This window comes from Megascapheus bottae, chromosome X, assembly GCF_031878675.1.
Source record: "Megascapheus bottae isolate mThoBot1 chromosome X, mThoBot2.hap1, whole genome shotgun sequence".
NCBI lineage: Eukaryota > Metazoa > Chordata > Mammalia > Rodentia > Geomyidae > Megascapheus > Megascapheus bottae.
Genome location: NC_143547.1, coordinates 47767208 through 47781867, shown reverse-complemented (window position 1 = coordinate 47781867; position 14660 = coordinate 47767208). Strand labels below are relative to the sequence as shown.

The following is a 14660-nucleotide window of genomic DNA, read 5'->3' as shown; positions in this document are numbered from 1 at the left end:
TGTCCACAAAACAACACAAAAGGCAACCTGTAAATTAATCTTTCTTATGAGTACCATCTTAAAAATCAAAATCTACGACTTACTAGTTAAAAAACAAACTTCAAAATATTTTTGGGATCCATGTGAGATCAACTGAATGAGAATATTAAACTAGAGTCCTGAGCCTCCTGCTTCAGCCTCTTAAATGCTAGGATCACTGGCATGAACTTGCATACTAGGCTAATAACCTAAATTTTTACATGCTCTGTGTGTAGTTTTGCTACAGGTCAGGGTCTGAAAAGTACAGTCTTAGACATTCATTTCCTCAGACCTTTCTTATGAATCCACACAGTTTAAAATGAATAGTGGGTCTGAAAAGGTGCCAGAATCCTCATGGTAAACTTGTACTCTGTATAGCCCAGCCAATCTCACAGGCAAAAAAGGCTTTAGAGGCTAAGCACCTTTGTGAATCTGCAGTTTGTGGAGTGGAGTCGAAAAGGACAGGATCTTAGCCTGCTTGCTGGGCCACTTTATTTCCTCCTTTGCTTATGCAGACAAGCTTGTTAATGAAGTATCATTTCCTTTCCAAGGCCCTGAAAACATAGGCCCTGGGCTTGCAATTCACCCCCTTCCCCAGCTTTTCTAGCCTGTACCCAAAGTTCTACATTCAGAAGTCCAAGAGGCCTGAGCAACCTAGCAACTGTGACTGAGGCGAACCTTGTCTGGCTACTTTGCCTTTGCCTATAGTGCCAGGCAGGCCACGTGGGAGAACGCCTGCAGCCAGAGTAAGTAAAGAGTTAAGGAGCAGCTTGCTGGTGAATGGCAGGGACACCAACCAATAGGGTTTCCGAGCAGGCTGAGCGTCTGCTGTGGGCTGGCTTGGGACAAAGCTTGCAAAAAGGAGCCCTTGGCGGCCTAAGGGTGAGAGTGCAGCCGGGGTTAGAGATTTTGAGGAGGGCGGAAGCTACCGGAAAAGCTCCTGAGCATCGGAGGTGGGGGGCCTTCTCCTCCTACCCGCCTTTATTTACTCTAAGGGTTTCGTAGCTGCGGGAACCGTCCCGGCTTGGTGTATGGCCACAGAGTTCCAGTATCAGGATTCCATGCCTTGTCACAATCAGCAAGTAAACTCTGCTTCCACCCCAAGTCCCGAACCACCGTTGAGCTCTGGCGAGCCAACTGCGGATTGTGCTGAGGGCAATAGTAGCGTTATGGCGAAGCTGACCCTCCTGGCACGGCACGCCCATCCTCGTGTGCTGGCCGACGACCCTCAGGCCTGTGGCAGCAGCGTCAACCTTCACTCGGAGAGCAACAGTGACAGTGGTGACAGTCACAAGTATGACGCACCTGCGGGTGACTCTTTCCTAGGAGAATGTGAACTCTTGGGACAGATCGGGACTCAGCTTAAGCTGCTTCCCATGAATGATCAGATCCGAGAGCTACAGACCATCATCCGGGACAAGTAAGCGAGCCAGGGAGCGAGCGTGCGACAGCGGAAGGGGAAAGGGAAGTGTGCGTTGGGAGGGGGACAGTGCAAGGGGTGGGCGGGGATTGGAAGTAAAGGTGCCCGGGGGGTGGGGGGAACGGTCTTGGATCTTGACCATCCTGCGTTTCTTAGGACCATGTGTACGTGGACAGTCGAATGAACACGCCTCTAGCCCTTCTCCTACCCAGTTCCGTGTTTCACGCGGCTTTGGGAAGGGCTGAAACCTTTTAGTAGCCTGTGGTCTCTTCCGGCCTCTTTGTCTGCCTGCCTGATGGATGACGACTACTCAGCCGTTCCAGGCCAGGTGTACTCTTGTCTTCCACGGCCTGATCATGTGACAAATGTATAACCCAGCCATGCTTCTTACCCTGGCTTATGCAATACTCCCAACCCCCACCTCCCACCCCCAAGTTCAAGGAAATCCTGTACAGCTACATTGGCCTTTGGATCCTTTACTATGTTCCTACAACTCCTATGGCATATTGTTTTAGGACTCTTTCAGATAGAAGGAGTCACCTGAAAGCTTATCACCCAACTCTTATCAGAAATGTTTTGCTCTAAATGTAGGGTCCATAAACCCTATAAAACAAAGCCAGCCTACAAGGACCCTGAGCTCCTCCTCACCCCACAAACCATTAAAGTCAGAACGTAATGTTCAAATACTATTTGCTACTTTCAGATTTAGGAGAAATACATACTGCAATGTATTCTAGTGGATTCCCTCATTGTCAGTATGTTTGTTTCTCTCTTTTCCTTTTCTTTCCTTCTTTCAATGGCTGCCTTCCTATATTTATATCTCCCACTCTGGCCTTAAATTCCTAAGGTTAAGCCATCCCACCTCAGCCCCATAAGACCAAGGAATATACTTGCACTCAACAATACCTCACTGTTACTGGCTGCTTTACATGACTAGCTTTAGCATGTTAGAACGCTGCCTTTTCAGGACTAGGACATATCTTGATACTTTCAACATGGCTACTGTATAATATGGTACCACTCCCTATGTCAGACTCTAGTCATTTTTCCTATACTGTCACAGGCTCCTAATTGATTTCTTTGCTACAGTTTATCGCTTTTCCACATTGTGGGCACATATTGCTATCTAATCCATTGTGTGAATACAGTTTTGATTTCATATCTGCTCAACTCAGCTTCCCTTGACTTCTTAAAACCTACTGAGTAAAGTCCAGATTACTTGTGTATGAATCTTATCTTGTCTATTAGGGTGGTTTTTTTTGGTGGGTGTGTCTTAGGGCTTGAAATGAGGGCCTTGCCCTTATTAGGCAAAAATTCAACAACTTGAGCCATGCTCCAGAGCTTTACTTACTTTCTTGTAGTCATTTTTTACATAGGCATTTCTGCTTTTGCCTGGGGCCAGCTTTGGTATAGTCTTCCAACCTCTGCTTCTCCAAAGTCCAGCCCCAGAACTGGCAAAAAAAAAAAAAAAAATCTCACAGACATTCCTACCTGGGCTGGCTTTGAACCATGATCCTCAGATCTCAGCCTGCTGAGTAGCTAGGATTACAGGCATGAGCTACCAGCACCAGACCCAGTTGCTGCTGCTATTTCTCCTCCTCCTCCTCCTCCTTTCCAGTCCTAGAGCTTGAACTCAGGCCCTGAGCACTGTCTGCATTGTCCTTCTCTTTTTTTCCCCCAAAGCTAGAGCTCTACCACTTGAGCCGTAACACCACTCCTAGCTTTTTTCTATGTATGTGGTACTCAGGTCTTTGTGCATTGTACATGATAGACGAGCACTCTACCAGTAGGACAGCTCCCCCCAACCCCCCAGCTTCATTAGTTTTGCCAGTCCAAGCCTTGAACTCAGGGCCTGCTCATAGTCCCAAACTTCTTTTGCTTAAGGTTAGTACTCTACCACTTGAGCCACAGTGCCACTTCTGGCTTTTTCTGTGTATGTAGTACTGAGGAATCAAACCCAGGGCTTCATGCATGCTATGCAAGCACTCTACCATTAAGCCACATTACCAGTCTGCTTTTCTTCTTTCTTTCTTCCTTTCTTTCTTTTGTTGTTTATGGGACTTGAGCTCTAGGACTCAGTGTTGTCCCTGAGTTCTTCAGTTCAAGGCTACTGCCCTACCCCTTGAGCCACAGTGACTCTACCACTAAGCTATGCCCCTGTTTTGGTTTGGTTTGGTTTGGTTTTGGTTTTGATGGTTAACTAGAGATAAGAATCTCTCAGACCTTGGACCTTTGGGCCCAGGCTGGCATTGAACCATGATCCTCAGATCTCAGCCTCTTGAGTAGTTAGGATTACAGGTGTGAGCCACTGGTGCCTGGCTGCCTAAAGGTTTATAAGCCCTTTAAGAGCAGGAATTATTTTACATTTTTGAGTTCCAAATATGCCTTTCCAGTAAAAATTGTTTCTGGGTCTCTCTTTCTGTCTCTGTCACCGTCTCGTCTCTGTCTCTCTCTCTCTCTGGTACTGGGGTTTAACTTAGGCCCTCAAGGTCACTCAGCTTGCTTGTTTGGCAGATGCTCTGCCATTTGGGCCATGCCTCTAACCTTGCTTTTTGCCGGTTACTTTGAAATGGAATCTCATAGATTTTTTTTTTTTTTTTGCCAGTCCTAGGCTTGAGCTCAGGGCCTGAGCACTGTCCTTGGACTTTCTCAAGGCTTGAGCTCTACCACTTGAGCCTCAGCACCACTTCCGGCTTTTTTCTATGTATGTGGTACCGAGGAATCGAACCCAGGTCTTCATGCATGCTAGGCAAGCACTCTACCACTAGGCCAAACTCCTGGCCCCGTCATAGACTTTTATGTATAGGCTGATCATCTCCAAACTCTGAACCTCAGCCCTTTAAATAGCTAGCATTATGGATGTGAACCCTGGTACTTGGCTCTAGCTTTTGAGTGTCTGTGTGTGTCAGGGGGTGTTTTACCATAAGGCTCAAGTTGTCTTGACCTCCATCTCAGATCCTAAGAGCTGGGGTTACAGAAATGCATCTTTATACCTGGATTTAGTTCTTAAAATTTTATTTATGACTTTACTCCATTTGACTTGTTTTTAAGTAATCAAATATGGAAAGCTTTTGTGATCATATGATCTCATGAAGCGGTCATCTTAAAAAAACACGAGTCATCTGCTTGATAATTATGCAGGCAGCTGAAATAAAACATCATGACAAATAGAGGATGATGAATCTTGCATCTGTAAAGCAGGAGTAATTACCTTTGGGTTTTAGATGGGTTTCAAGACTGAGAAAATATCTGGAAATTTCTATTTCATCATTTTCAATTGTTTTCAAGACAACACCTTTATTAAACAACCAAGGGTCAGTGGTAGAGAGCTTGCCTAGTGTGCACAAGGCTTTGAGTTCAATTCCTAGCATTGCAAGTAGGACATCTTTATTGAGCTGTAATTCATAGATCATCCAATGCAAGCATTTAAAGCTAACATTTCTAGTGGCTTTGAGCATGTTCATGGATGTTTATCACCTGAACATGAAACACATGCTGTCACTTCCCATTTTCCTCTAGCATCCTACTCAAGTCCCAAAGGATCACTAATTTATTTCCTCTTAAGTTCCCTATTCCAGACATTTCATTTTAAATTTACCTTTAACAGATAGATAAAAGCACACATCATTCATATTAATGCAAGCACTGTGTAATGTTCAGTACATGCAAACATTGTATAATGCTTAAATCAGGTTACACATAGTTGATCTTCAGACGTTTATTGTTGTCATTGTTGTTACTGTTTGGGGCTAGTATTGGAGCTTGAATGCTGAACTTAATAGTTTCATTCAGGTTTTTCCACTTATGGGTGACTACTACCTCAGCCACACCCCCAGAACTAGCTGTGTGTGTGTGTGTGTGTGTGTGTGTGTGTGTGTGTGTGTGTGTGTGCTGTGTGCTGTGTGTGTGTGTGTGTGTGCTGTGTGCTGTGTGCTGTGTGCACGCATGTGCACATGGTCCACCACTTGCTGCCAGTTCCACTTCTGGCATTTTGCTTATTAATTGAAGTCTCCCAGATTTGTCTTCCCTTGGCTGGCTTTGAACCTTCATCCTCTGATCTCAGCTTCCTGAGTAGATAGGATTACAGGTCCTGCAACAAGATCATTGATCATTGCTTTTTGGTAAAAACAAGCAAACCTTATATATCCTTTATTGTAACTTTTGGAAATCGACAGTATATTATTGTTATGTATGCAACAGCAAACCAGAGCTTCTTGTTCCTATATAAATATAACTTAGTACCCATTCATTGTCCTTCCCCCATTCTTCTCTCAATATTATTGTCTCCAGCCTGTGATAACCTCCATTCTACGGGCAACTGCTCTGGGATTAAGAGAAAAAAATTATACATAGGTATGAAATCATATGGTTCTCCCTATTCTGGACATTTTCAGACAAAAAGGGACATGCAATACGTGATTTTGTGTAAGTAGCTTCTTTTAGCATAATGTTTTCCGGTTTCAAACATGTTAGGCGGTGTACCATTCGTTTTTATGGCTTATACTTTGCTGTATGGATGTCATGTAATTTGTTCATCCATTTCAGTGTTGATGGACCTTTTGGTGGTTTCTTTTTTTTTTTTTTTTTTTTTTTTGCCAGTCCTGGGCTTGAGCTCAGGGCCTGAGCACTGTCCTTGGACTTTCTCAAGGCTAGAGCTCTACCACTTGAGCCTCAGCACCACTTCCAGCTTTTTTCTATGTATGTGGTGCCGAGGAATCGAACCTGGGTCTTCATGCATACTTGGCAAGCACTTTAACCACTAGGCCAAACTCCCGGCCCAGGTTTCTTTTTTTTAAAATTGTTTATTCTTGTTGTGCTTTACGAAGTTTATTTATTTATTTTTTTCGGCCAGTCCTGGGCTTCAGCTCAGGGCCTGGGCACTGTCCTTGGGCTTTCTCAAGACTAGAACTCTACCACTTGAGCCTCAGCACCACTTCTGGCTTTTTCTATGTATGTGGTACTGAGGAATCAAACCCGGGTCTTTGTGCATGCTCGGCAAGCACTCTGCCACTAGGCCAAACTCCTGGCCCCCTTTTGGTGATTTCTACCCACTCTGATCATTATGGATAATGCAGTTGTAAACATTTGTTTATGGACCTTTCTTAGGAAATGAGGATCCATCTGTTTTCTCAGATTTCACAAAGGTCCATAAGAAAGATAAGAATAGTAATGTTAAGAACCATTACTATAAAGCTTAGAGAAAATACGACATTTAGCATTTACATGTCGCAATATTTGAACATGATATACTTCATTATTCAGAAAAGTCTGACCTAAATAGCACACCTGAGTATGAGTGGAGTCTCTTTAGTCTTAGAATTTGGGAACCTATAGTTGGATCCAGAAGAATGACCTTGGGGCTGGGAGTTTGGCCTAGTGGTAGAGTGCTTGCCTAGCATGCACAAAGACCTGGGTTCGATTCTTTGGTACCACATACATAGAAAAGCTGGAAGTGGTGCGGTGGCTCAAGTGGTAGAGCACTAGCCTTGAGGAAAGCCCAAGGACAGTGCTCAGGCCCTGAGTTTAGTTCCCAGGACTGGCAAAAAAAAAAGCCAGAAGTGAGCTCAAGTGGTACAGTACTAGCCTTGAGTTCAAAAGCTCAGGCACGATATGTATAGTGCCCAGGTTTTGAGTTCAAGCCCCAGAACCAGCACACTCACGCGCAGGCACGTATGCATACACACACACGCACACACAATTGTTAGCTTTTGTTATAAACTATAAAGAGCTGTTCCTACTTTAGGGCATTTCAGATCTTCCTGTTTGTTTTGGGGCATGCCTTATTAAAAATAATAAAGGGAATTTAATTGTACTTCAAATTCACATTCTTATTGTTAAAATAAATACCGAGAGCCACAATTTTATCTTGCTTTGCTATAGTACAGAAAGACCTATGGATAATGAGTTGATGTTTTTATTGTGTGATTGCTAACCAAATCTGTTCATAAAGGCTTTCTCTTTTCTTCTCTTTTCCTTGACAAACAAATTGCCATGCCTTCACACAAATAAGACCTGTTCTATCTCTGCAGGAAGATGATGGGTCACCTGTGGTACAAGTCACTGTGTTGACATAGGTCTACTTATCACACCCTGTCCTCTGCAGGGCATAAGCTTTTCTCTGTTTTGTCATGCCAGCATATATGCACACTATGGGGCCAACTGATAATAGAAGCCATTGGTGTCTGTGATTTTTTTTTTAAGTCATTCTTATTGTTCTGGGTACTTAGCATCTATCTAGTGACAGGATTGTTACATGAATTGTTTTTGGCATGGAGAACAGAGATTGATCTAGCCAGACTATATGTTGTTGTAGCTATGTATAAAGCAGGAGAGGTGATGAATATTGTACTGATTTTAAATGACTTTTTAAAAATGTGCAGTGTTCAACACATAATATGCTGGCTATATTATTGAATTTGAGGAAATGATTTTTTCTCTTTCAGAATGCAGTAATCTAAACACTGAATGAGCAGATAATTTACTCAGCCTTACAGTGGGTCACTGGTGAACCAGGAAAAAGAAATGATGCCTTCATTTCCTTGTGGTTCCTTTTTGTTGGTGTTGAAATATATTAAACCTCACCTCTTGCTGTCCTGTCTCCTGCACAGAGTAAACAGTGACATCTGAGTATTATGCACATTTTCCCTTAAATGTAACTGAGGCAATGCAGTATAAATAAATGATTATCCTCCCTGCCCATTTTTTTAAAATTTATTTTTCTTTGTCTCCTGAAACCTGAGTAAGCCATTGGTAAGCTGTTGAATACACTCTGTATACTTGTCCTAGAAGGGAGCTGCAACATAGCCTGTGCACGCTGCTTGGATGAAAGTTGAGCAATCTTAAGAGTATTTGAGTCCATGAGATGGCACTGAAGAAATGAATTGAGCCTTATAACTTTGCTTAGTCATCTGGAAAGGAAACAACTTCTGGGTAGATTAACCTCTTGCCCAACCCTAATGTGAATGCAACCTAAAGTGATTTGAATCATCCAAGCTCTGCACAGAAACTGCATCACAATTGCCTGTGGAGTCCTTTTCTTTTAATAAGAACTCCCTGGCCTTAGTCCTAAAAGGTTGTTTTGCATAGTATTTGGTGAAACTTCACTATCCCTAGCTTTTACAAATACCACAAATGATGATTATTGTGTTCTGTGTTCTGTGCCTCTGGGAAAATAGCCAGTGCCCCTGTGTGGGGATTTGCCTGGCTTCAGATTTGGAGTACAAGGGTGAGCCAAGGATTGTACATACTAAACAAAATCAGCCTAAAGAGCTGGGTCTGGCATCACCCTGAGATTGGAAAAAGCTCAGAACTTTTCCTTTCAATTTATACAAAACCAAATTGCTCAGCACAGAGGAAACTGTTTTACCAATTTTCTCATTTTTCCCTCAGATGAATTTTCTAACTGGCTTTTGGGACATAGGGGGAAAGTCACAGTTTTAAGTGGTATTCATCCATAGCATCCTATTTATTGGAAATAGTCTAGTGATGTCTCACCAACTAGACTAGTCTCTGAAAGGGTAGGAAAAGGCATCTGGCCTGGCACATATGGGCATTAATTTAAGGAAGCAATCATCATCATGCTATTTCTTCATGGGTTTTCTTACCTGATTTTGAATGTTTAGGTTGAACTCTGCTGTAGGTGCAAGCAAATAATTAATGCTGTTCTGTTTTATGAGTTCATTAAGAAAGTGCTAAGGAGCTGTGCCTCTGATGATTTGCACCTGGCAGGTAGTAAAAGCTATTTTCAGGTTTTTGTTCTGTTTTGTTTTGATGGTATTACTGATTGAATCTAGAGAATCCTGGGTGTGTTCTACCATTGAATCTCTGCCTCCTATCCCTGTGTGTTAACTTTTTTGGGTTTGAAACAGGGCTTGCTACCTTTGTCCAGACTGGCCTTGAATTTGCAGGTCTCCTGTCTCTACCACTTGAGTAGCAGGGATTACAGGCAAACTCCACACCCCAGCTTTAAACCACACTAAATTCTCAGGGCTTTGATGCAGTTTCTGAGCTATTTTGCTCAAGACTGGTGCTCTACCACATGAGACACAGATCCATTTCTGGCTTCTTTATAAGGTAGTTAATCAGAGTTAAGAGTCTCACAGATTTTCCTGCCTGTGCTGGCTTCAAACTTCCATCAGATCTCGACCTCTTAAGTAGCTAGAATTTTCTATGTAAGCCACTGGCACCTTGCTTGAGTTACACTTGTTTTAAGTACTTTATTTCAGGGGTGTGTGTGTGTGTGTGTGTGTGTGTGTGTGTGTTTACAGTAAAGTAAGGAAGAGTGAAGTAATTTATAAAAAATTTTCATCTTACGGCAAACCTTGGGACTATTATTTTACTGATCATATAATAACAGAGATGTGGAGCTTAGGTTTTCAGAATTTTCACTGAACATTAACTGTAAATGGAGCATACCTTTGGTTTTAAATCTACTAGAAAAACTGTTACATTTTACTTGTCTTTAACCAGTTGTTTAACAACAAAAACATACCGGAAATGCTTGTGGACCATTAGAATACGCTAAAAAAAAAAAAATGAAGGACAGGAATGTAAAACAAGATTCTGTCCTGGATGTGAGAGAGGAGATAGTGAAGAGAAAGGGTAAATTGAATACAGTATGTGAAAAGGGAACAACAAAGCTTGTTGTGATTGGTATGGGCAGGGTAGAGGGAGGAGGGGAAGCGGGAGAGTGATAGAAGGGTTCAGTCTAATCTAGATACTTTGTATACATATATGGACATGTCAAAATGAGGCTTTCTGGTACAACTACTTGATGCTAATAAAAATATGGGAAGAGCCAGGCGCGGTGTCTCACGCCTGTAATCCTAGCTACTCAAGAGGCTGAGATCTGAGGATCATGGTTCAAAGCCAGACCAGGCACTAAAGTCCAAGATACTCTTATCTCAAATTAACCACCTGCAAACCAGAAGTGGTGCTGAGGCTCAAGGGATAGAGCAGTAGCCTTGAGCTGAAGAGCTCAGGGACAATACCCAGGCCCAGAGTTCAAGTACCACAACTGACAAAAAAAAAAAGGAAAAAACAATTAGAACTGAGAATTCACATTGTATTATATATATATATTAAAAATATATATATATATATATTTAAACCAGTCCTGGGGCTTATACTCAGGGCCTGAACACTGTCCTTGTGCTTTCGCAAGGCTAGAGCTCTACCTCTTGAGCCACAGCACCATTTCTGACTTTTTTTCTACAAATGTGGTACCCAGGAATGGAACCTGGGTCTTATGATTCTTCACATAATTCTTCCAATGACTATTACTTAAAAATTGCATGGTTTCCGAAGCACAAGTTTAATTGATCATCCTGTATTTGGGGGATTATTTTTACTGTTTCTTGTTTTTTGTTGTTGCTGTTTTGTGGGTCATGGAGCTTGAGCTATTCAGCTCAAGGCTACTGCCCTACCCCTGAGATAAGACTTTCAGGTACTTTAGTGCTGGGGCTGGCTTTGAACTTTGATCCTCAGATCTTAGCCTCCTGAGAAGCTAGGATTACAGGCGTGAGCCACCACGCTTGGCTCTGTATTTTTGTTTTATATACCGAACTCCAACTTCCTCTGTCCCAAGTGCTACAAATAGTCTTTTTTTAAAAAAGATGCTTCATTTAGTTCTCCCAATATTTGATTTCAATTCAGTTGTTTAAAGTTACTAACCAGGAGAATTGGCTTGAATCTATTCTTATGATTATCACTATTACTATTTTATACAGGGTCTCACTACATAACCCAGGCTAGTTCTAGATCTTTGTACTCCAGATCCTTCTGTGTCTACTTCCTGAGTACTAAGTTTACAGGTGAGTATCACCATGCCTGGCAAAGTATTTCTACATGTAATAACCTTAGTATATACTTTTTTACAATTCATGTCATCATAAAAGCTTCTGCTTCTGGAGAAATAAATTTTCTTTCATTTTTCCTCTTTCTTTCTCTTTCTTCATTTCCTTCTTTCTTTACTTCCTTTTTCTTCTGAGATAGGATCTCATTATGTGGACCAAGCTGACCTCAGACTTTTGACTCTCCTGCTTCAACCTCCAGGCGTAAATACCTATTTTTTTTTTTTTTGGAAAATTTTAAATGCTTGATAGATAGCTTTACTTAGTAAGTAGGGAAAACCCAATTTTGCTCCATAAAATTTGGTTTGTAGTATGAATCTAATTTTCTTGTTTCCAACTGAAAATTACTTAATAAATTGGAGTGCCTTTGGCTTTCCCTTTGTTGCTACAGGGGTATGGCACCACATCTGTGTGTGTGTGTGTGTGTGTGTGTGTGTGTGTGTGTGTGTGTGTGTGTGTATTCTTAGATGATAATTAGGTATCCATTATTTAACCTTTTTGAGGTCAGTACAATTTAAAATGCATTCAGTGTAAGATGGGTGGTAACTTACATTGTAATCCTAGCTACTCAGCAGCTCAAGCTGCTAGAGAATCATTTTTCCATGTATTTTTATTGTAATTAATAGAAAGGTTACATTATATTCACCAGATAGAAGATGCATTACTTCACAAACACTGATACCCCATTTCCTACCCCCACCCCCGCCTCTCATCTTGTTTTCCCCCCTTCCCTATCCGATTTCAAATAACCAAATAAACATATATACATTATATCAGATAACAAGGTGAAATATTATAACCATATGAGATAACCAAGGGACAGCAAAAGAGATGAGAGATAACATAGTACATTAAGGATAACAATCACTCATTTATATGGTTTTTGTTTCTATATCCTAGAGGTCCTTTCATTTAGCGTCATCCTATATGGCCTTATGTATCTAGGTTTTGCTCTATTGTAAATCCCTAGAAAATCATTTTTTAAAGACAGCCTAAGCAGAAAAGACCACAGACTCCATCTACAAAATAATTAGCCAGGGGTTGGAAGCCATGGCCTAGTGGTAGAGTGCTTGCCTAGCATGCACAAAGCCCTGGGTTCAATTCTTCGGTACCACATACACAGAAAAAGGCAGAAAGTGGTGCTGTTGCTCAAGAATAGAGTGCTAGCCTTGAGAAAAGCCCGAGGACAGTGTCCAGGCCCTGAGTTCAAGCCCCAGGACTGGCAAAAGAATAATCAACAAAATGCCGAAAACAGAGGTGTTGCTCAAGTGATAGAGCATCAGCTGTAAGCTAAAAAGCCAAGCAAGAGGGTGAGGCCCCAAGCTCCAAACTCAGTACCTACAATCAATCAAGCAGCAAATATATAGCTAACTAAATGTTCCAGTTACTGTTATCTTTCTATGCTTTGGATTCTGAATACCTGGATATCATTGTCTGTTTAAATATGTGGTATTTAATTATTTACATGTATTGTGGGATATTTCAGGTATGTGATTTTACTTGATATTGTTAATAGAAGATGTGACTGAATCTTTCAAAGCTGTTTGCAGTACAAGGGATTTTTTTTTTTTTATGCTGGGCCCGGGCCTTTAACTCAACTCAGGCCCTGAGACTTTTTGCTCAAAGAAGCACCCTATCACTTTAGCCACAGCTCCACTTCCAGCTTTTTGGTGGTTAATTGGAGGTAAGAGGCTCACAAAATTTCCTGTCTTTGCTGGCTTCAAACCACAATCCTCATCTCTTAGTTTCCCAAATAGCTAGGATTATAGGCATTGCGTCACTGGTGCCCGACTTCTAGTAGGAGAGATTTTTTTTTTTTTGCCAGTCCTGGGGGTTGAGCTCAGGGCCTGAGCACTGTCCTTGGACTTTCTCAAAGCTAGAGCTCTACCACTTGAGCCTCAGCACCACTTCTGGCTTTTTTCTATGTATGTGGTACTGAAGAATCGAACCCAGGTCTTTGTGCATGCTAGGCAAACACTCTACCACTAGGTCTAAAACAAAAGTCAGTGATTAGTGTTTATAATAGGTAAATTAGAACAGCAAATGATTACATTTGTAAATCAACTAATTATCAAAGTTAACCATTTACATTGTTCTCTTACTGTGTACTTTTTCTGGTGATGGAGAAGGTTCTTATTACATAAAAGTTACGGGCTAGCCAGGCACTAGTGGCTCAAATCTATAATCCTAGCTACTCAGGAAGCTGAGATTTGAGGATCACTTTTTGAACCATGCCTGGGAAGGAAAGTCTATGAGTCTCTTATCTGCATTGACCACCAAAAAGCCAGAAGTAGATCTGTAGCTCAAGTGGTAGTGTGCTAGCCTTGAGCAAAAAAAAGCCCAGGGACAGTGCTAGGCCCTGAGTTTAAGCCCCAGGACAAGTACAAAAAAAGTTGTAGGCTAAGCTGCATTTTGAGGAAGGGAGTTTGTGAAAGGTGTTAAAATATCTGACTGAAAATAAAATAATAAGCCAGGCACGGTTGCTCACACCTGTAATCCTAGCTACTGAGGAGGCTGAGATCTGAGGATCAAGGTTCAAAGTCAGCCTTGGCACAAAAGGACCTGAGACTCTTATCTCCAATTAACCTCAAGAAAACGGGAAGTGGGGGTTGGCTCAAGGTAGGGTGGTAGCCTTGAGCTGAAGCACTCAGGGACAGTGCCCAGGCTGAGTTTAAGTCCCATGATGACAGACAGACAGACAGACAGACAGACAGACAGACAGACAGACAGACAGAAAGAAAGAAAGAAAGAAAGGAAGGAAGGAAGGAAGGAAGGAAGGAAGGAAGGGAAAAAGGAAAGGAAAAAAGGAAAGGAAAGGAAAGAGAAAAGAAGAGATCTGGGCAACTCTGATCATTTAACTGGTGTAAAGTTCATATGTTTGGTCCATATTTTTTTTTTAATTCAGATGGATTTCCAAGATACGTTCCAGGATATTTCTTTAAGGGAAACCCAGACTTTTCTTCCATATTGAAAAAACTACGTTCCAGCTGCCTAGACAAGTTCTTATAAGTCTAGCAGAAGCAGTAAGCTTCAGTACTTTTTTTTATAGTTCGCTGCTTTTTGCTTTCTTGACAAGCATGTTGTGAAGATTAATTATAGAAATGAAAGGTGCTGGTCTCATTTGGAAACTACAGTACATGAAATAAAATCTATTTCAAATGGTTTCTTTGTGCCTGTATATGTGTGTGTGTGTGTGTGTGTGTGTGTGTGTGTGTGTGTGGTCTTCTGAACTTAGGAAATATTTATACATTAAAATATAAGGGTATATTCTTACTATTGCTCAACTATGATCCATACTTAAGGCAGTTAATATCTGTAATATGATAGAACGCAAGGAAACATAATACTGTTTATGTCAGAGATATTTTCTT

The 14660-nt window shown here is 41.5% G+C and overlaps 1 protein-coding gene across 1 annotated transcript in view; it reads left to right on the top strand.

Annotated features, from left to right (window-relative positions):
• Positions 1 to 881: 881 nt before the first annotated feature.
• The window catches only part of Uprt (uracil phosphoribosyltransferase homolog), a 28916-nt gene continuing 15137 nt past the window's right edge, over positions 882 to 14660 (top strand). Inside the window, exon 1 of the mRNA XM_090327258.1 lies at positions 882 to 1438. Coding sequence (XP_090183384.1) covers positions 1050 to 1438 — 389 coding nt within the window. The 5' untranslated portion in view covers positions 882 to 1049. The remainder of the gene's footprint in view (positions 1439 to 14660) is intronic.